The 21,449-nt window shown below is 45.3% G+C and overlaps 1 protein-coding gene across 6 annotated transcripts in view; it reads left to right on the forward strand.

Moving 5' to 3' along the window:
- The window catches only part of LOC139540096 (ras association domain-containing protein 7-like), a 59,660-nt gene extending 44,846 nt beyond the window's left edge, over positions 1-14,814 (forward strand). For all 6 annotated transcript variants that reach the window (XM_071343656.1, XM_071343659.1, XM_071343655.1 and 3 more), the window contains 5 exons: positions 6,059-6,265; positions 7,019-8,022; positions 12,055-12,220; positions 12,427-12,534; positions 14,148-14,814. In XM_071343656.1, coding sequence (XP_071199757.1) covers positions 6,163-6,265; positions 7,019-8,022; positions 12,055-12,220; positions 12,427-12,534; positions 14,148-14,179 — 1,413 coding nt within the window. In that variant the 5' untranslated portion in view covers positions 6,059-6,162 and the 3' untranslated portion in view covers positions 14,180-14,814. The remainder of the gene's footprint in view (positions 1-6,058; positions 6,266-7,018; positions 8,023-12,054; positions 12,221-12,426; positions 12,535-14,147) is intronic.
- The last annotated feature ends 6,635 nt before the right edge of the window (positions 14,815-21,449 follow it).

Genomic DNA, 21,449 nt, shown 5'->3' on the forward strand with positions numbered 1-21,449 from the left:
AAGCTGTCAGAGGCTGCTGGACGTCTCATTGACATACTTACATTATCCCAGGATAGATGTGCACGATTAATTACGTATGATATTTCATGCTGTTGTTGGTGGCATGTTGGCATGCTGTTGTTGGTGGCATGTTGGCATGCTGTTGTTGGTGGCATGTTGGCATGCTGTTACAGGGCGGCAGGTAGCCTAGCGGTTAAGAGCATTGGGCCAGTAACCGAAAGGTGGATGATTCGAATCACTGAGCCAACTAGGTGAAAAATCTGCTGAAAGAGTTTGTATAATAAAAAAAAATTCTCCAGAAGGTAGGGGTCATAGTCACTTTTCCTAAGTCACTTTTATTGTATATTAGAATAGAATATGTTTTAAACACTACTACATTAATGTGGATGCTACCGTGATTATGGATAATCCTGAATGAATTGTGAATAATGATGAGTGAGAAAGTTACAGAGGGTCAAAGATCATACCCCCAAGAAATGCTACTCTCTCGAAATTACCAAAAAACAGGGGATTTGACCCTCTGTAACTTGCTCACTCATCATTATTCACAATTCATTCAGGATTATCCATAATCACGGTAGCATCCACATTAATGTAGTAGTGTTTAGAAACATATTCTATTCTAATATACAATAAAAGTGACTCCAAAATGAGCTCAACGTAACACACCGGGAGTCAGAAAGCAGGTGCAGAAGGTGAAGTGAATAATGAACTGATGACATGAGAAGAGTACTGAATGTGGGACAAAACAATAACACCTAAGCACTGATGACAACTGAGGGTAGTGATGAAGTCCAGGTGTGCCTAATGATGGGACACAGTCCACCAGGTACTGAAGCCGACCCCCACGACGTTGGGAGTCCAGGAGGGATCTGACGGCATAGGCAGGGCTTCCCTCAACATCCAGGGGAGGTGGAGGGGTGTCGTGGGAGACAGCATCAGCCAGGTGCACCAGGAACCATCGGTCTGAGGAGGGAAACATGAAAATAGGGTCGGATCCGGTAGTTAGTGGGGAGCTGTAATCGGTATGTTAACTCAATGACCCTCCGGAGGACATTGAAATGCCCCACAAACTCAGCTTCCGACAGCGCAAGCGGAGCAGGAGGTTCCTGGTGGAGAGCCAGACACGATCACCAGGATGGAACACGGGAGCCTCACTACGGTGGCGGTCCGCCTGGTCCTTCTGTCGGTTGACGGCGCATTGGAGCCTCTCGTGGGCAGCGTTCCAAACCTCCTCTGCACGCCGGAACCACTCATCCACCGCAGGGGCTTCGGTCTGGCTCGGTGTCCACGGGGCCAGGGCCGGCTGGTACCCCAGGACGCACTGGTAGGGAGACAGCTCGGTGGAGGAGTGACAAAGTAAGTTCAGAGGCCCACTTCCCCTGCCGGTCCTGACAGTGACTTCTAAGGAACCTCCCCAGTTCCTGGTTGGTCCTCTCCACCTGCCCATGGGACAGAGGCCAGTATCCAGATGTGAGACTGACCATGACCCCCAGCTTCTCCATGAAGGCTCTCCCACAGTGAGACTGAGTGGTGCTGTGATGTGCGTAATTGTGCCGGATCCCAATGGTCGCGTATCCGGGGCTTGGGACAGGAAAAGTAGAGGAGAGCGGGTATGAGGTTAAGTTCAGGGAGGAAGCGAGGGCCTGGTCGATGATGTTCCCAGTGGCACCGGAGTCCCTTCCACTGGTCTCCTGCTACTGTCCTCCCTTCCACTGGTCTCCTGTTACTGTCCTCCTTTCCACTGGTCTCCTGCTACTGTCCTCCCTTCCACTGGTCTCCTGCTACTGTCCTCCCTTCCACTGGTCTCCTGCTACTGTCCTCCCTTCCACTGGTCTCCTGCTACTGTCCTCCCTTCCACTGGTCTCCTGCTGCTGTCCTCCCTTCCACTGGTCTCCTGCTACTGTCCTCCCTTCCAATGGTCTCCTGCTACTGTCCTCCCTTCCACTGGTCTCCTGCTACTGTCCTCCCTTTCACTGGTCTCCTGCTACTGTCCTCCCTTTCACTGGTCTCCTGCTACTGTCCTCCCTTCCACTGGTCTCCTGCTACTGTCCTCCCTTCCACTGGTCTCCTGCTACTGTGCTCCCTTCCACTGGTCTCCTGCTGCTGTCTTCCCTTCAACTGGTCTCCTGCTACTGTCCTCCCTTCCACTGGTCTCCTGCTACTGTCCTCCCTTCCACTGGTCTCCTGCTACTGTCTTCCCTTCCACTGGCCACCTGCTACTGTCCTCCCTTCCACTGGTCTCCTGCTACTGTCCTCCCTTCCACTGGTCACCTGCTACTGTCCTCCCTTCCACTGGTCTCCTGCTGCTGTCCTCCCTTCCACTGTCCTCCCTTCCACTGGTCACCTGCTACTGTCCTCCCTTCCACTGGTCTCCTGTTACTGTCCTCCCTTCCACTGGTCTCCTGTTACTGTCCTCCTTTCCACTGGTCTCCTGCTACTGTCCTCCCTTCCACTGGTCTCCTGTTACTGTCCTCCTTTCCACTGGTCTCCTGCTACTGTCCTCCCTTCCACTGGTCTCCTGCTACTGTCCTCCCTTCCACTGGTCTCCTGCTACTGTCCTCCCTTCCACTGGTCTCCTGCTACTGTCCTCCCTTCCACTGGTCTCCTGCTGCTGTCCTCCCTTCCACTGGTCTCCTGCTACTGTCCTCCCTTCCAATGGTCTCCTGCTACTGTCCTCCCTTCCACTGGTCTCCTGCTACTGTCCTCCCTTTCACTGGTCTCCTGCTACTGTCCTCCCTTTCACTGGTCTCCTGCTACTGTCCTCCCTTCCACTGGTCTCCTGCTACTGTCCTCCCTTCCACTGGTCTCCTGCTGCTGTCTTCCCTTCAACTGGTCTCCTGCTACTGTCCTCCCTTCCACTGGTCTCCTGCTACTGTCCTCCCTTCCACTGGTCTCCTGCTACTGTCCTCCCTTCCACTGGCCACCTGCTACTGTCCTCCCTTCCACTGGTCCCCTGCTACTATCCTCCCTTCCACTGGTCACCTGCTACTGTCCTCCCTTCCACTGGCCACCTGCTACTGTCCTCCCTTCCACTGGTCACCTGCTACTGTCCTCCCTTCCACTGGTCACCTGCTACTGTCCTCCCTTCCACTGGTCACCTGCTACTGTCCTCCCTTCTACTGGTCTCCTGCTACTGTCCTCCCTTCCACTGGTCTCCTGCTACTGTCCTCCCTTCCACTGACATGTTGTTATGTTGAGCTCATAATGTTTTTTTTTCTCTTTCTGTCTTCTAGTGGTCAAGGCAAGACTGTGAAAACAGTCTTGACAGCCCCTCCCTATCACTCTACCCATTTCTCTCTCTCCTCTCTCAATATAATGTCACTTCTCCCAGCTCTTACTGACACCTGCCATGACACCTACCCTTTTTTCGATTTACTGTATCAAGCACCGACTGACAGTGGACGTCCTTGGATGTTGAAAGTAGTTGAAATTTGGTCAGTCCGCCCTGGCCAGACAAAATCTGAACCAATTACAGACGTCTATGTTTCACAAGTTTGGACATCACAGTAGAGTACAGTAAATAAAAAACTTTGCTTATTCCTGGAAAATGGTTTAAAAACACATATGCCTTATTTCTCTTAGCTTCCATTTGACACCAAATTGTATGTTCTCCTATAAACTTCACATGATAGTGCTCATGGGGCTTTTTACATGGTAATGCCCCATAGATACCACCGTTGTTCCTGTGACAAACAAACAGTGAGAATAGCCAGGCAGTAATGTGGTTGGTTTATTTCCTGTTGGTGTGCTTGATCACATTTCACTGTCTAGGAGGTGTGTTTTTGTGGGAGGACAGCTTGTCATGGCACACTCAACTCCTAAGCTGTCACAGGGTGTCATAGGCAGCGTGAGAACCTGTCACACTAGGGCTCGTTTGGACAATAAGACTTGGCCAGGTGAGGTGCTATATGAGATTGAGCTAATGTATAGGGGTCAGAGGACAGATACCTCTGTTAATCCAAAGCGTTACCCTCTTCTTATCTAATATGTCCTCACCTTATCTCACCAACTGATTTTACAACCATCTGAAAACACTAGATAAATTAAAGGAAATCTTTGGAAGCCTATATCAACGTTTACACTTGCTTCCACCTATCGTCCAGTTCTGCAGGATCAATACAAGTGACAAGGAATGGAAGCCATTTTGTAGAATTCAGGTGTAGTGTTTGTTCCAGTTTCCTACCTGAGTGTGTTGAGCGGTGTCTCTCTCAGGCCACTATGATGGGTTGGTGTTGGATGCCATGTTTGATTTACTGGGTTACTGAGTGTATTTTTAGAGTCCTAGTCTTCTCATAGACAAAGGAGAGTTTGTTCCAGCGTCTCTCTCCCTCTCTCTCACACAGGCCTGTAAGGTAGCATTCCACGGCTCTCGGCCTGACCGATACCAGAGGAAGGAAAGAGGGCTGTTATTGAAGGAGATAAGCAATGCGATAGAGATTGATGACTCATTTAATCTCATCTCGAATAGAGTGAACTCACTTTGGTCTGTGTGTGAGTTTTTTATGTGCAGTCGTGATAATTCCACCATAGTGCTAGAATGCTCTTTTGGTGAGGTCGATAAGCAGATTAACCCTCCCTCCCTGACTTGCATTCTAAATGAAAACAGCCTGTGTGAGTAACCGGAAGATAGATACAAATGTGGCAATGTTGAGTTGTGACTCCTTTGTGTGGTGGTGTTGTGAATAGTTCTGTGTCCTGTTGCCAAAATGTGCTCCCCTGTTGCTCTCCAGCTCATCCAGTGTTTGGCCTGTAAATACCACATCATGAGTAATGTTGGGGGTAGCTTGGTCACAGGGAGGGGAGCTAGTAATGGTATATAAACCGTAATAATGACGGTTTGTTAAGAAAGCTGGAATTTTTGTGCTCATCAGATGAAGTCAGTGCATTCCTGCTGGGCAGCTCCCGTATAGGTGGCGCCTGGACCACAGTCAACACTCAATGGGGAGGAGATAATAGAGGATTTGGGTAAAAACACCTCAGCGAGAGGAGGGGGAGGAGCTAGGCTAGGGGGAGGAACTCGAACACTATCTGTGCTGTGTGCCAGTTACACAGCAAGTGGGTCATATGATCTATTACTCATGTTGACAGAACCTTTCTAAGGATCACACTGCCATATTGGTGTCTTTGGCCTTACTGAGTTATCATGTGCCAAATGAGACACTTTATAGGCCTAGCCTACTACTACTGTCATAAAAAAAAGGTTTCTGTGTGTGCTTTATTGACTTTGAGTCAGGCTACACATGTTATCGCCTTGTTATTAGTGGAATACAGATCAAGCATAGTCATAAATCGGCACACAGGGAAGTGGTAAGTGCTGCTCCTGTTCGTCACTGTGAAATACACTCAGGCTTAAATCTCATCCTGTGTTAGGCTGCGCTGCTCTTCCCAGAGACAGTCTCTGAAGTTCCAAGTCTGCCAAGTCTGCCAGGTCTGCCAGGTCAGCTCCTGGTGGGAGGCATCAAAGTGTAACACACACACACACCGAGTGGCTACAGTGCATTCTGCCTGTCCACTCCTCTTGGCAATAAGCTGTCTTAACGTCTTTGAAGGAGGGAAGTGGAGATATTAATTGGGTTACAGATCTGTGTTGACGCTCTCGGGTCCGTGAGGTACCATCGGAGCTTTAACTAACCAACAGGAAACTTCAGGAACGCAATACTCGGCTCTGCTCAGCTCCCCAGGGGCAGTGGGCTGGAAATGTAAACCTCAGTCACTACTGGTAGACTCAGTCACACATACGCAGGGCCTGACGTCAAAACGGCTCTGTTACGTATAGAGCCTGCAGGAGAGATGCTAAACCCATAGCCTCAATAATCAACAGATGGAGAAGGAAATGGGCCACTTGTATGTGACACAGATGCCTACAGGGTGTGTTAAATTTAGCAACAATAATATGCTGCTGTGTCTTGAGGGATTACTTTTTTTCACCCCCTTTGGCTGGATAACGTTGTGGAAGTTCGACATGTTCCTTGTAACACGTATAGTATTTTGGTACGGCCGGTTGGTTGGTTGTGAGGGTGTTGTTTAATCTTATCCATGTTTCTCTTCCTTGCAGAGAGGAGTCGGTAGTACCATGCAATGCTGAACTGAGCCAAACCGAGCCAAGCCAAGCGGATCTAAACTGAAGTCCTTGTCACATCTCGTAGCGTGGCGTCTCAGATGGAGCTGAAGGTGTGGGTGGATGGAGTGGTGCGCGTTGTCTGTGGCCTATCAGAGGAGACTTCCTGCCAGGATGTGGTCATCGCACTGGCTCAGGCCATTGGTCAGTATCTCAGTTCCTCTTCCTCTCTAGTGTATAAGTTCTGTCCCTCGACATCCTTAAGGCTCTTTCCAAACCAACCCTGACTGGCCCCTACCCCATAGTCACCTGGCCCCTACCCCATAGTCACCAATCTGAAAAGATTGGATAGGATTCAGCAATATGGTGAGAATCCCACTGATCATAGGGCAAGGTGTCTTCCACCTATCCCATCCTTTCTGACCTCAAAGAAGTGCCAAGGGGGAAAGGGGCTAGGAGTTGACTTGGTATGGAGCAAGCTTCTGTCACCACACTCTCAGGCTGTACTGAAGCCGCATACTGCAGTGCCAAAAACTAAACTCCATATTTAGCAGTTTCCTTTCCTCTGTGAGTGAGCGGCTGCCAGGTCATTAGGGAGAGCTTGTCCTCATTTCAGAGTCCTCATGGAGATTTCAGTTTGTTTGAACATGTTTATATGTTGTATAAGACTTATACAACAGTCTTCTACTCATATTTTTCATTGCTAAGAGAAGTGAGAGAGAGTTGAGTGAAGGACTGCAGACCTAGAGTTTAGAGTCTTGTATAGCCGTTAGCCATAGCCCAGAGCCAGAGAGAGGGCAACTAGCAGTTAACTGTATAGATTATGGAACTTTGGGTGTCAACATGATGCCCACTTACTGTGTATTTGTGTGGTGATGTCTGGTATGTGTGGTGATTTGTGGCTCTCTGTCTCTCCCTCTCTCTCCCAATCTCTTTCCCGCTCTCTTCCTGCCACAGGTCAGACGGGTCGCTACGTGCTAATCCAGAGACTGAGGGACTCAGAGAGGCAACTGTTAGCCAATGAGAAGCCCCTGGAGTCCCTGGCCAAGTTGGGCCAGCACAGCAACGATGTCCAGTTCTTCCTGCGCCGCACCGGCCCCAGTAGCAGTGATGGACCAGGGTCTGGCTCTGGCTCCAGCCAGGACCGGGTCACCCCTCTTCCCCTGCCCAAACACCCCAACCCAGAGCCCCTCAAACACAACCAGCCCAAGAAGTCCCTTACCTTCAACCTGGGGCCCTCCACCTCCCCCAGAACCAAAGCCAAGCAGCTCATCAGAAAGTCTCCCCGCGACTCCCCCGAACAGAGGGCCTCACCCAGCCCCATCCCTCCCCACTATGCTCCCTCCCCACACTCCCACTCCCCCTCTCCCTCCTCACACTCCCCTTCTCCCTCCCCCCACTCTTCCTCTCCCTCCCCTCCAGTGGGCCCATGCAAAGAGGAGGTTTTCCGGCAGGTTCTTCAGCAGCAGGAGAGGCTGAGGGCCATTGAGGCCCAGCTGGAAGCCATGGAGAGAGACTCTCGGTCCTGGAACAGGGCCTCCCCGGCCCCCTCCCCTGTCCCAGAGGCTCGTCTCCCGGAGGAGATGGAAGCTCTGGAGCAGGCAGCCAGGAGGAACCAGGCCGAGTTGGCCCACGAGACGTTCTGGGAGGAAGAGCTGCAGGCGGAGGTGGAGAGAGAGAGGGGGATGAGGAGGAGGCTGGGGGAGCTCCATTCCAAGATGGACGACTGCGGCCGGCGACTCCACGACTTCTCGTCTCGCTCCGCCCAGCTTGAGCAGCAGATCCAACAGGAGAGCCTAGGTGGCGCCGCCCCGCCTGGGAGGGCCAATCAGGCAGGGGGTGAGGAGTCCCTAGGGGCGATGAGGGCGGAGCTACAGAGCCAGGGGAGGCACAGCGAGGAGCTGGAGGGGGCGTTATCAGAGACGGACAAGGGTCTGGGGAAGGCCGAATCACTGCTGCAGGTAAGGAGAGAGGGCAGGGCCCTGGAGAGAGGGGTGTAGCTCACTCTCTCCTTCACCCACACACCTACCCAGTACCCACAAGAAGCTCAATGGTTGTAGCTCAGTGGTTCCCAAATGGGGGGTCAATGGTGTGGGACAAACTGATTCAAACCTGGGAAACCAAGTGAGCCAATCAATGACATCAATCAATTAATGGTGGTCTGCAGTGATCTTTTACGTTGTGATCTGGTGGATCACAAGAACATTTGAAAAACTTTATCAAACTTGTTTGGGAACCACGGGTGTAGCTACCCTCGCTCCCCCCCTCTTGCCAGCACACTGCAGCAAACACACACGTATACACTTATCAGTGCAATGACACTCAACAACAAGTAAATATGATCTCTAACTCCAATGGTGATGGGGAAATCTACAGTATATTTAGTGGGAAAAAAACTGTCTCAAAATTAAACAATGTTTTGTACTTAAATTCAACTTGTATCTAATTGGAAGAATGTTTGCTATGAATTGTAATGTGACCCCTGTTGGGTGTCTGACTGAACTTGCTTGACTGGTATGATTGGCTGTGACAGCCTAGTTCTCATCTGGACCGATTGGATATACTCTCCCATATACGAATCTGTACTCTCATTCGTATGACATTGACAGTACCTCTACTTCCTTATATACTTGTATCTTAAAACTTCTTATGGCTGCAATCCCGTTAACGGGATGATATGACAACAGCCAGTGAAAAGTGCAGGGCGCCAAATTCAAACAACAGAAATCTCATAATTAAAACTCCTCAAACATACATGTATCTTATACCATTTTAAAGGTAATCTTGTTGTTAATCCCACCAAAGTGTCCGATTTCAAATAGGCTTTACAGCGAAAGCACCACAAACTATTATGTTAGGTCACCGCAAAATCACAGAAAAACAGTTATTTTTCCAGCCAAAGACAGGAGTCACAAAAAGCAGAAATAGGGATAAAATGAATCACTAACCTTTGATGATCTTCATCAGATGACACTCATAGGACTTCCTGTTACACAATAAATATATGTTTTGTTCGATAAAGTTCAAATTTATATCCAAAAACCTCAGTTTACGATGGCGCCATGTTCAGAAATGCCTCCAAAATATCCGGAGAAATTACAGAGAGCCACGTCAAATAACATAAATACTCATCATAAACTTTGATGAAAGATACATGTTTAACATAGCATTAAAGATACACTTGTTCTTAATGCAACCGCTGTGTCAGATTTCAAAAGCTTTACGGCAAAAGCACACTATTCAATAATCTGAGAACAGCGTTCAGCCACAAAAGGAAGCCATACAGTTACTGCCAAATTGTGCAGTCAACAAAACTCATAAAAAGCATTATAAATCTTCACTTACCTTTGCTGATCTTCGTCGGAATGCACTCCCAGGACTCCCACTTCCACAAGAAATGTTTGTTTTGTTTGGTAATGTCCATCATTTATGTCCAAATAGCTATTTTTGTTAGCGTGTTTGGTAAACAAATCCAAAGTCAGGAAGCACGTTCACTAAAGCAGACGAAATGTCAAAAAGTTCCGTAACAGTCAGTAGAAACATGTCAAACGATTGTGTTGGACTGTGCTATCCGTAAATTTTTAAACAAGAAAATTGTGCTGTCTGGTTTGCTTAATATAAGGAATTTTCAATTCTTACTTTTATATTTACTTTTGATACTTAAGTATATTTAAAACCAAATACTTTTAGACTTTTACTCAAGTAGTATCTTACTGGGTGACTTTCACTTTTACTTGAGTCATTTTCTATTAAGGTATCTTTACTTTTACTCAAGTATGACAATAGAGTACTTTTTCCACCACTGTTCAGTTGCACAAGTGCATTTTCTTGGCTTGACTTGGCCACAAGCAGGTCTGTCAGAGTTTGCTTACAGTTGGAGACGGTAATGTTGTTTACAGCCGGACTGATATAGCGGTTCACTGATATTGTCGGCCGTAATTGGCCTTTTAATGCTATATCGGTATCGGCTGATAACTCCACAATAACCGATATTCAAAAAATAGGATGAAAAAAAGGAATTTCATGCTTATCTGAACACTTGTGGACATTCTTATGTGTCATTATTGTCACAAAGTTTGTAACATAGTTAGTGGACAATTGCTCTTTTGGATGGACATTTTTTTATTTCCCCGCTGTAAAACAGTATATCGGCAGATATATCAGTATCGGAAAGTTTTGCCCCCCCAAAAAATCAGAAATGGTATCGGACCCCAAAAAACATATTGGTGAGGCTCTAATGTTGTTGTTGTGGCGAGGCTGTGCCTGCAGTGTGAATAATGGCCTTACCCAGTTGGAGGGAAACACAAGCCTCATCATAATCCACATGAAACCTGATACTCGAACAGAGCCACTTTGTGGATCAGGGCTACTGTTCAGGTCAGATTCACCCAGAATTGTACATTCTGTTTCAGTATGAAGAACAGCTTTTTACAAGGTAGAAGAATGGTTTTGGAAAGTTTATCCAAGAAAACAAACAGAAGGCTACACTGATTGTGCTAAACCCCCCCTCCTCTTATTTTATTATGTAGCTAATGATATTCTAATGTATTTCATGTGGATTGAGTGCATTTGCTACATCCCACATTAAGAAAGGGCCATAGGCGCTCTTAGACTATTACAACCCATCTCCGGGGGATCCATAAGTAACGGCTGTGCTACATTAGAAGTCCAGTCGATCATCTAAGTGGGAGTGTGACTTGGTCTACACCGTCATGATGACTGACTCATTTAGTCAGTCACAACATTTCTTATCCAGAGCAACTTACAGGAGCAATTGGGGTTAAGTGCCTTGCTTAAGGGCACATCAACAGATTTTTCACCTAGTCGGCTGTGGGATTCAAACCAATAACTTTTCGGTTACTGGCCCAACGCTCTTAACCACTCCGCTACCTGGCCCTATATAAATGGTCCTCCAAGGAGGAAGGACCCACTTGCTGCCTGGTACAGGACCATAGCTTGCTGGTTTTCACTGTACACTGCAAACACACCTGCAACCCCAGTACATGTGACTATAAACACTCTGAATCTGAATGGAGATGAGCCTGCAGGTGTCAATTGTTTCCCACAACTAATCCATTCCGGCAGGGTGTAGAGCACATCTCTCTCTATCTACCCCCCCCCCCCTCTCCCTTTCTCTCTCCCCACTGTTCCGAGAGTGACTTTACAGTTGACGTTGGCAAGACAAGTGGCTTCTCTCTTCTTCTTTTTCACCCAGTTCAATTCAATTCAAAGTTCAATTCAAATTGATGGGCATCTATACACTTAAACATACGTTGCTGATTGCAACAAGCGTATGAACTGTATGTTCATGAATGTTACACCTTTGGAGGCAGCAGTGGCGAGCTGCAGTTTTATGCAGCAGGTGACTGACTGTTCGTTAATGATGATGAGCATCTGACATCTGAGATGAATCCTGTGGCTGTTGCTGCACTCTGGTGGTGAGAATAGGAATTACAGCCTTTGAAAGAACTCAGCGCCAGTTAGTCTGCGTTTGTTCCTATGATTATGTAACTAGTCCAAGTAACCTTGCAAATTACATTTCATGTCTCTGCCAGTTAGCTCTATATTTGTGATTGATTTATATTCCAACTATGCATTTCAGATATACAATATTTTGATATTTGTGAGGTAGTCCCAGAAAACAAAGGAGTTGATTCATGCAATAGCAACAACATTTTCATGTTGAAACATCTCACCACTTCTTTAATGATCTGTATCTAAATACAAACATGACTGAAACTGTCCTATGTACATTTCAGAGCGGGTTAAGAGCGTGGGGCCAGTAACTGAAATGTTGCTGGTTTGAATCCCTGAGCCGGCAAGTTGGAAAAATATGTCGTTCTGCCCTTGAGCAAGGTAGTTAACCCCCAACAACTGTTCCCTGGGTCCAACACCTATGCCTATAGGATCATTAAGTGTGTCAGTGTAGGGGTTAGGGGTCTATTTGGGATTAGGTGTGACTGTCCTGGCCCCCTCTCTGTGTCCCTCCCTAGGAGAAGCAGGAAGAGTTGGAGGAGCTGAACAAGGAGTTGAGGCAGTGTAACCTGCAGCAGTTCATCCAGCAGGCGGGAGTCCTGCCGACACACACACACTCACGCACAGATCTCAGCGACCAGCTAGAACTAGCTCACCTGCTACAGGAAGGATATAGGAATGGAGGTACAGACACACACACACACACACACACACACACACACACACACACACACACACACACACACACACACACACACACACACACACACACACACACACACACACACACACACACACACACACACACACACACACACACACACACACACACACACACACACACACACAGATGATTGCTCACCTTAAACCTCCATCTTTCTCTCCACCAGGCCTGGGCCTGCTCCCCTCAGAGTCGCCTCCCCGCCCCACAGCCAAGCAGTTCCTGGGACACCCCCGCAACCTGCAGAACCCGCTGGTGTCCAGCCTCAACCCTGAGGGTGTGTATGTGTGACACTCTACCTGCCGCTACCCCGCCCTGTCTCACTCCGCCCTGCCCCCCTGCCTCGGCTTGATTTTTTGGGCCATGCCTGGCGGCCACACCCCTCTTTTCTGTTACTAAGGGTGGAGGTCCCCGCATGGAGCCCCCAACCCCCTCCCTGCCCCTGAAGGTTTCCCTTAACGACCTTCTTCTGTCCTCTGACTGCCCCTTTACGCCTCTAATGCTATCTGATTCCCTGATCATTCTGGTTATGTTCTATTGGTCTGTCTACAATCATGGCATTCAACTCTGCTTTGCTAACATCTTACTCAGTTGCACATCTCCCCTCCCTCTTCTCTTTCTGTTTCGTCCCAACTGCTCTCTTTCCCTTACTTCTGTCTCTCTCTCTCGATCACCACTCTCTCTAGCTGTTTCCGTCAGGCTCTCTCTCTGTTTGTGTGTGTGTGTGTGTGTGCGTGCGTGTGTGTGTCTGTGTGTGTGTGTTGTGCATGTTGTGGACTACCAGTAGCTCTGCCTCCTGCTGCTCCCTCCACTCCAGCTGTGCTGTAACATCCAGACGGGTGGTGCAGCTGTGAGTGCTTCATGATTCCCCACAGTATGTCGCTGTGTCCCCTGCCCCAGTCAGTCCAGCGATGCAGGGTGTCTCTCCACCCTCAGAACAACAGGCCTATTCTCTACAGACAGCTGTGTTTCAACACAACCACACTGTTACACTGTCACCACTCTATTTCTGTATAAAAGAGTGAGCCTCATTTAAATAAATAAAAAAATTTTTTTTGCTGCTTACAATTGATAAAAGAGGCTCAACGACTGACCATTTGGGCTGTAGTGTAAAATATATATTTTTGATTATTGTGTCAGAGAGGCTTTTATGTTTCTGTTTGGGAGATTACTTCTATATTGTCTTGTATGTTGGTGACCTTTGACTTCCAAAGAGAGAGAGAGAGAGAGCCTGACCTCAGAACTCTGTAAGGTGTATTGCACAGTCCATTCTCTCCTGTGTGAGGTCACGGGCCCTGTATGAATACTTTAAACATGCATCCTTCCTCCCTTCCGTGACGTAATCTCTGATCCAACTTGATTGGATAGTGTAAAGTAAGAGTTTCCATGATATTTCAGATGAGTGATTACTTCTAAGGACAGAGAATGGAACAATGCATTTCAGAAGTACTGAAACAGAGCCATGGCCTAGTATGTGGGATGTTGGGTTTCCTCCTAACTGGTTGGAATGGGTTTCCACGGTGTGTGTGTGTGTGTGTGTGTGTGTGCGCTCTCCCTCCTCCCTCCAGGTTGCTGAGGTATTTGGACTGTTTCTCTGGCTTTAATGGGGAAATAGAAGTAGCATGCTTGAGGTAGAAGTTGCCCCTCATCACAGATCTAGGATCAGTTGTCCCTATGACCCAATCCATTAGATGGTTAAATAACTCAGAATCAGACTCTGAATCAATGGTTAGGGCCAACTTCTACCCACTACCAGGGCATGCTTTACTGTCTCTATCTAGCAAGCTCTCCTTCCGCCTTAAAAAGAAAATTGGTTTCGAGAAAAGTGTTTTCCAAACCAAACCAAATGAATGGAGACATCATCCACACTTATTTTTGTGTGTCTTGCAGTCGTGACATCCAGAGAATCGTCATGGAGATAAAACAAGGGACAGCAGGGCCAAGGAGTTGTTCACTGTTCAGTTAAAGGGATAGTTCACCCAAATTACAAAATTACAGGAAACAGTGGCAGGAATACTAATCCAAAGCATGGATTGTTGTCATGCATTGTCTATACTGCTTACAGGGTAAGGAAACCAATATGTAATTTTGTGATTTGGGTGAACTATGCCTTTAATGTCACCACCACATATTCTATTTAACCCCTGTTTGTCTTTATAACTACTGTCTGTCATTATTATTATCCAGATTACCACATATGCTACAGTGGATGCTGCTGAGGGGAAGACGGCTCATAATAATGGCTGTAATGGAGTCAATGGAATGGCATCAAACACATGGTTTCCATGGTTGATACCATTCCATTTACTCCGTTCCAGACATTATTATGAGCCGTCTTCCCCCCAGCAGCATCCACTGATATACTATATACATACTGTATATACTACATAAATATATTTACAGCATTTGGCTACTGTATACCGTATGAAGTACGATACATAGTACCTATGTATGAAATGTAAAATAATTTAGGAAACCTTTTACCTAGAGAATTATTACTTTTTCTGTGTATTTAAATATAATAAAAGATGAGGCATTATGTTTTAGATAATCTGGCTGTTGTTGTTGTGTTTTGAATTAATGAAAACGTTCAATCCTCTGAAAGACATCTTTGAAGAATTGAAGAAACCACATCATATTTGCAGATGTACTTGCATATACAGGCCTGGTTTAGTGACACAATAGGATATAGCCGTTGTTGGGAATGTCCAACTCTGAATATTTCACATGCTAGTGCATAAAGCTGACTCAAAACTCAAGTCGCTCTTTCTACGAGACACATTTGTTTAATGCATTATACATTTATTATAGGTATTCATAGATGAATAATGGCTGCTATAAGGAGCTGTTTTGAATGGTTACTGCAAGTCTTCCAATGCACTGTGAGTGACAGAAAGCACAATAAATTCATTACACATAGGTGGCTCACACAGTCTGTTACAAAAATGTCTCCCTTGGTGTGGGAGGGAAGTAGTGAACACATCCTGGCACCTGCAGCTGTGGGGAGGTGGTGGTGATTATAATACAGTAGACATACAGTATGTGTGACCTAGTACCGACTGCTATGGAGATTACTATGCTATGCTGACATGTCCACTCACAAAATGGCTGAACATACAAATTTAATGCACGCTCATTCTCTATTCAAGTGCTTCTTCATACCATATACTCGTCATTTCCCAGGCTCCAGTCTAGACCTCTTCTCTCATCTCAACCACAGTGACTTGCTTTGGTAATTGACCATGGAAAATAAAAAGGAACTTATTCACAAAGCAAACATGACACGAGTGCATAACTAGGAACAAGGACAGTACAATCTAGTTTTAACAGACTATGCAAATGATCAAAAATGCAAATGAAATCTATCCAACCCTTTATGATAAGTAGCCCTGGTCCTGATAGTGTATTTAGCAGACTAGATAGCATTGAAAGTAAAATGTCTATTCACAGTTTTCTGCTCTGTAATGTAGCTTGTTAGGGATTTCACCACTACAGTAAGTGATATCATAAACAGTGATCAAACCCACGTCTCTCTGGACCCATGTCAGATGACTCAGTCCCACCGTTCTCCCTTTCTCTGTGTTTACCTGTGTAAACATGGTGGCTGTCTGATGGAATGATTGACATGAACCACCACTGTCCTGAAACAAACTCTGCTTAGCTGCTCCACAGCTCTGTAAATATTTGTCCTTGCTACCACTTGTTAGGAATCCCAAGAAAAGCACATAAAAAGATTCCTCATCTCTTTACATACTGTATGTGCACCCATATATTTAGACCTTTTTTCCACACTTCAGTAGTTGTCTAATGACTTTGTCAATGTCAGGCATTTCTCTACATGCCTGTTGTAACCCTTACCTCTGTGGGTTGGGGGAGTAGCTGGGGCACACAGTACCAGTCAAAAGTCTGGACACATACTCTTTCCAGGGTTTTTCTTTATTTTTGCTATTTTCTACAATGTAGAATAATAGTGAAGACATCAAAACTATGAAATAGCACATATGGAATCATGTAGGAACCAAAAAAGTGTTAAACAAATCAAAATATATTTTATATTTGAGATTCTTCAAGTAGCCACCCTTTGCCTTGATGACAGCTTTGCACACTCTTGGCATTATCTCAACCAGCTTCATGAGGTAGTCACATGGAATGCCTTTCAATTACCAGGTGTGCCTTGTTAAAAGTTAATTTGTGGAATGTCTTTCCTTCTTAATACATTTGAGCCAATCAGTTGTGTTGTGACAAGGTAGGGGTGGTATACAGAACATAACCCTATTTGGTAAAAGACCAAGTCCATATTATGGCAAGAACAGCTGAAATAAGCAAAGAGAAACGACAGTCCATCATTACTTTAAGACATGAAGGTCAGTCAATCAGGACAATTTCAAGAACTTTGAAAGTTTCTTCAAGTGCAGTCGCAAAAAGCATGATGTAACTGGCTCTCATGAGGACCGCCACAGGAAAGGAAGACCCAGAGTAACCTCTGCGGCAGAGGATAAGTTCATTAGAGTTACCAGCTTCAGAAATTGCAGCCCAAATAAATGCTTCAGAGTTCAATTAACAGACACATCTCAGCATCAATTGTTCAGAGGAGACTGCATGAATCAGGCCTTCATGGTAAAATTTCTGCAAAGAAACCACTACTAAAGGACACCAATAAGAAGAAGAGACTTGCTTGGGCCAAGAAACACAAGCAATGGACATTAGACCGGTGGAAATCTCTTTGGTCTGATGAGTGCAAATTTGAGATTTTTGGTCCCAACTGCCGTGTCTTTGTGAGACACAGAGTAGGTGAACGGATGATCTTCGCATGTGTGGTTCCCACCTTGAAGCATGGAGGAGGAGGTGTGATGTTGTGGGGGTGCTTTGCTGGTGACACTGTCTGTGATTTTTTTTAAATTCAAGGCACACTTAACCAGTATGGCTACCACAGCATTCTGCAGCGATACGCCGTCCCATCTGGTTTGCGCCTAGTGGGACTATCATTTGTTTTTCAACAGGACAATGACCCAACACACCTCCAGGCTGTGTAAGGGCTATTTGACCAAGAAGGAGAGTAATGGAGTGCTGCATCAGATGACCTGGCCTCCACAATCACCCGACCTCAACCTAATTGAGATGGTTTGGGATGAGTTGGACCGCAGAGTGAAGGAAAAGCAGCCAACAAGTGCTCAGCATATGTGGGAACTCCTTCAAGACTGTTGGAAAGTTATTACAGATGAAGCTGGTTGAGAGAATGCAAAGAGTGTGCAAAGCTGTCATCAAGGCAAAGGGTGGCTACTTTGAAGAAACTAAAATATAAAATATATTTTTATTGCTTTAACACTTTTTTGGTTACCACATGATTCCATAAGTGTTATTTCATAGTTTTGATGTCTTCGATATTATTTTACAATATAGAAAATAGTACACAATAAAGAAAAACCCTTGAATGAGTAGGTGTGTCCAAACTTTTGACTGGTACTGTATGTTTGTCAGAGCTACTTGAAAGGGCAAAACAGTTATGATATTAAGATGAATTATGTGGAATTGGATTATGGTGATAAGATCAGGACATGTCTGGCTTGGCTGGGGATAGATAAGCCCCCAAATAAGTCCCTACAATTCCCATAGTCTAGAGAGAGAGAGGGAGACATAGAGAGAGGGGGAGAGGGAGGGAGAGAAACCGAGAGAAGTGGGAAAAGAAAGGAGAGAGAGGGGGACAGTTCTCTGATCTGGTATGACTTCACTAAACCACACCTGGGAAAGGGAAGCTCACACACACACACTGAGATGTTGCAGGGTCACATTGACATGAGTATGCAGTGGAAGTGAAACACTAAACGCTAATGTTGTGTGATAGTCTCATGGGAAGATAAGAGAGAGATGTGGGAAAAAACAAATACCAAAACACAGACTGAGTAAAATTGATGTTTTTCTATTAGGGATTATCACACAGGAAGGCCTTCCAGTTCAGGGGCAGTTTAATCACATCCAGTTAGTCTCTAATCGTTGGAAACATCCCCTTTGTGGCCTGTACAGACAGAACAGTCACAAGGGCACTACCACTCTCACACACAAACACACACAACCTCACCCACTCAAGATCTAACCCTGAGGACAGCAATCTGAAACAGTAGAACATTAACAGATTATGATGGGTTGGCAGGGTGCTAACCTAATGAGGGCATTATGTTTGCTCACAGATACAGTACCACTCAACATGGATCCTCTCTCACCTAATCTGTTTAGGATGTTTCAGCAAGAGGCAGGTGAAACTTTTGCCTTTTAAATATAGAAACTTTATAAAGAATGACCTTAACCAGACAGATCAATATGTATCTAGACAGGACGTGGGTTGGAAATCATGGCATGGCATTGAATGTTGTTATCACTAGAAAGAAAGGGGGCCCTGACAAAAACAGACTTACTTGTGTAGATCTGAAAGGATTGGATAGGTATAAGCCCTATGATGGTAGTTCCACTTTTGCCATACTGCTTATACCTATCCAATCATTTCAAATGTACAGTACACATGTGCCTGGGTCTAAGAGGTAGGGGGCTAGAGGCTGTTTGTAGCCGGTCCTGAATATTCTAGATATAGCCCTGCTACCTGCATGACTGCCTGTTGATGAGGTGGTGCTGTGAGCGTTTGCACGTTCACATCATGCTGAGTAAGCCACAGTTAATGAGTCTGACTTACATCACTTTACATATCTACAGTATCTACTGGGTGTCACTCTGAGTCATCCAGGAGGCAATAAACTCAATACTGAAACAACACACAGGCTTTTAATTGTACAGTAAGAAGGAAATAAATATACTTGAGGCCACATGATTTCAATAGAAAGGTTTATTTCCCCCATAGGGACACATTGTCAAGCTAATTGTTTTGGAACTGAGTATACATAGTTATATACATTGATACAAGTGTCTATGCTAATTAACGAAATACACATAAAAGTCAACTAAGGCAATGTCAAAGAAAAACTCAGCACCAGTAGAGTCCCAGTAAATGGCATGAACGGTCTATAGGAGGGCAGGTCCATAGTAAGCCTAATGATAAAGGCCTCTGACTGACAGTCTGTCTAGAGATTGTGTACTGGGATATAATACAGTACTCAGAAAGGCCACAAGGAGGGCAGTAAAGCCAATAGGTGTCAGATAGCACTAGATGTACAGCTTGCGGATATACGTTACATTTAGAGAAAGTCTGTCTGGACAGGGCCGTTCCCACGACGGCAGGAGGGGCAGGGAAGTCTCCTTAAAACCAGGTTAGCCGCTGTCACACGCACAGTGGAATTGGGATAGGCGCAATGTACGTTAGTCAGTGGCTTACCTGATTTCAGATTTGTAAGATATCCTACTAAATGCTAACTTGAGTGGCTGGGGGGGGTAATAACACAATAATAGCATAGTAATAATAATAATATCCTTATCATACATCTTATTTGATATCAACATGGCAAGCAGATATAAACTTAATTGTGGCCTTAGGAATTTGGCAAAGCAGTTGCCTAAATAGTGTGAATCCAAATGCTGAAAATAACTTTTGGATTTAAAACTATATGGCAATCTCAGTTGGTTTGGCAGGCTAATCTTTGGCATTTTCATCTGAATTCTCGATACATTTCGGTTGTAAACTATTTAGCATGGTTCTCTTTTAATCTTATCAGTCAAAATTACAAATATGATCAACACTAGTGATTAATTCTACAACATAGGCCTATAACACATCATACACCCTGTGAAACATTGTATCTAGCTATTTCAAAAACATTTGGAAAATATTCTCATTTTGAACAGAATACAAAATTACACCAGATAAAAATATACAGTATAGCCTACTCACCAATCTCCCAAGTTTTATTTTTGAACAGGTCATTTGTAAGAGAAAATAACTCCAATAGCTCTGATGAGTGCTACACTTTAATGCATGCAAACACTGTAACTGTTTTCTGAAAAAGAAGGTACAATATTTCATTAAAGTTAGGTGCATTTAAAGAATAGCAGTGTGGGCTAGACAAACGCAGAAGTTCAGTCCACTTGCGCTACCCCAACCATGCCCACTCCCTTGCATCTGCAACCTGAACTGCATATGCAAATAATACAGATATTGGCGTCTCGTAAAGCCAGTGGGCAGTCATATTCCTAATGTACAGGCCGTCCAATAGACAACCATCGAATTACAGCTCCAAGGGGTGTGCTTAACACCACCAATGGGTTTGGTGGATTTCCCTGAGTTATAGTTGGGTTGCGGCGCGTTCATTTCTGCACGTCTTACATTAGGAATGAACCATTTTCACGACATACATTTCTTGCAATCGGCAACATTAATCAGAAAGGCTTTCACGAATAGATTCCCCCAGTGAAAAAATCGGGCGAACTGTGATGCAACATTGGTCACTTGAGTCAAGGGAGGTGTATTTAACCCATTTTGAGAAAAAGCGCTCTACCCGTTCTACTACTGAAAGTGGTTGAACTCTGTTCGCTTGTGTTCAGTGTTGCCATGAGGAGAGTGTGGTTGTGCACGTACCAAGGATGCTGCTGCAGAACAGTAGTGGAAGCCAGAACGAGAGAGCGCGAATGGCACAGACTGTATGATCTATTCTAGACTAATGTGGTAATGCAATCATGAAGTATTCAAGGCGCGTTACGGAGCATCTCAAATTATTTAGATGCCCTGCAAGACGCAAAGTGCCATGTCAGATACAATTGCCCGACACTCAATACCATTATTTAATACACGATTTAAACAGATTGATACTCACATTTTGCTGATAAATATATTATATTACCGTTTTCTTAGTACTCCCGTCCCCTGTTGACAATTCTCTTCATAATCATAATACTTTTACACATATTTCTAGCTTGAATATTCCCACATTTCCTCTAACTACTGTACTGTCTGGTCCGACCAGATCACAGGTCCAGGTCAGTGGGGTGGTGACAGGCAACTCAGGCGGGTTCATCTGAATACATTTCATTCACACAATTTTCTCTTAATCGTGACACTTTTGCATTATTCATTCAACCATATAATTGTCCCCATCAAATATAAAAAATAACCTGCTATAGCAGATAGCCTAGTTTGCCTTGAGCGACGGTGTGCTTTGCGTAAAACTGTTCAAAATTTGAACTTTTGACCGCGACGGATTGGCTGGTGTCAAACAATCCTTTTTTCGCCTCGGTGTATATAAAAACATATCTAAA

The sequence above is a fragment of the Salvelinus alpinus genome, chromosome 15 (assembly GCF_045679555.1).
Source record: "Salvelinus alpinus chromosome 15, SLU_Salpinus.1, whole genome shotgun sequence".
Taxonomy (NCBI): Eukaryota; Metazoa; Chordata; class Actinopteri; order Salmoniformes; family Salmonidae; genus Salvelinus; species Salvelinus alpinus.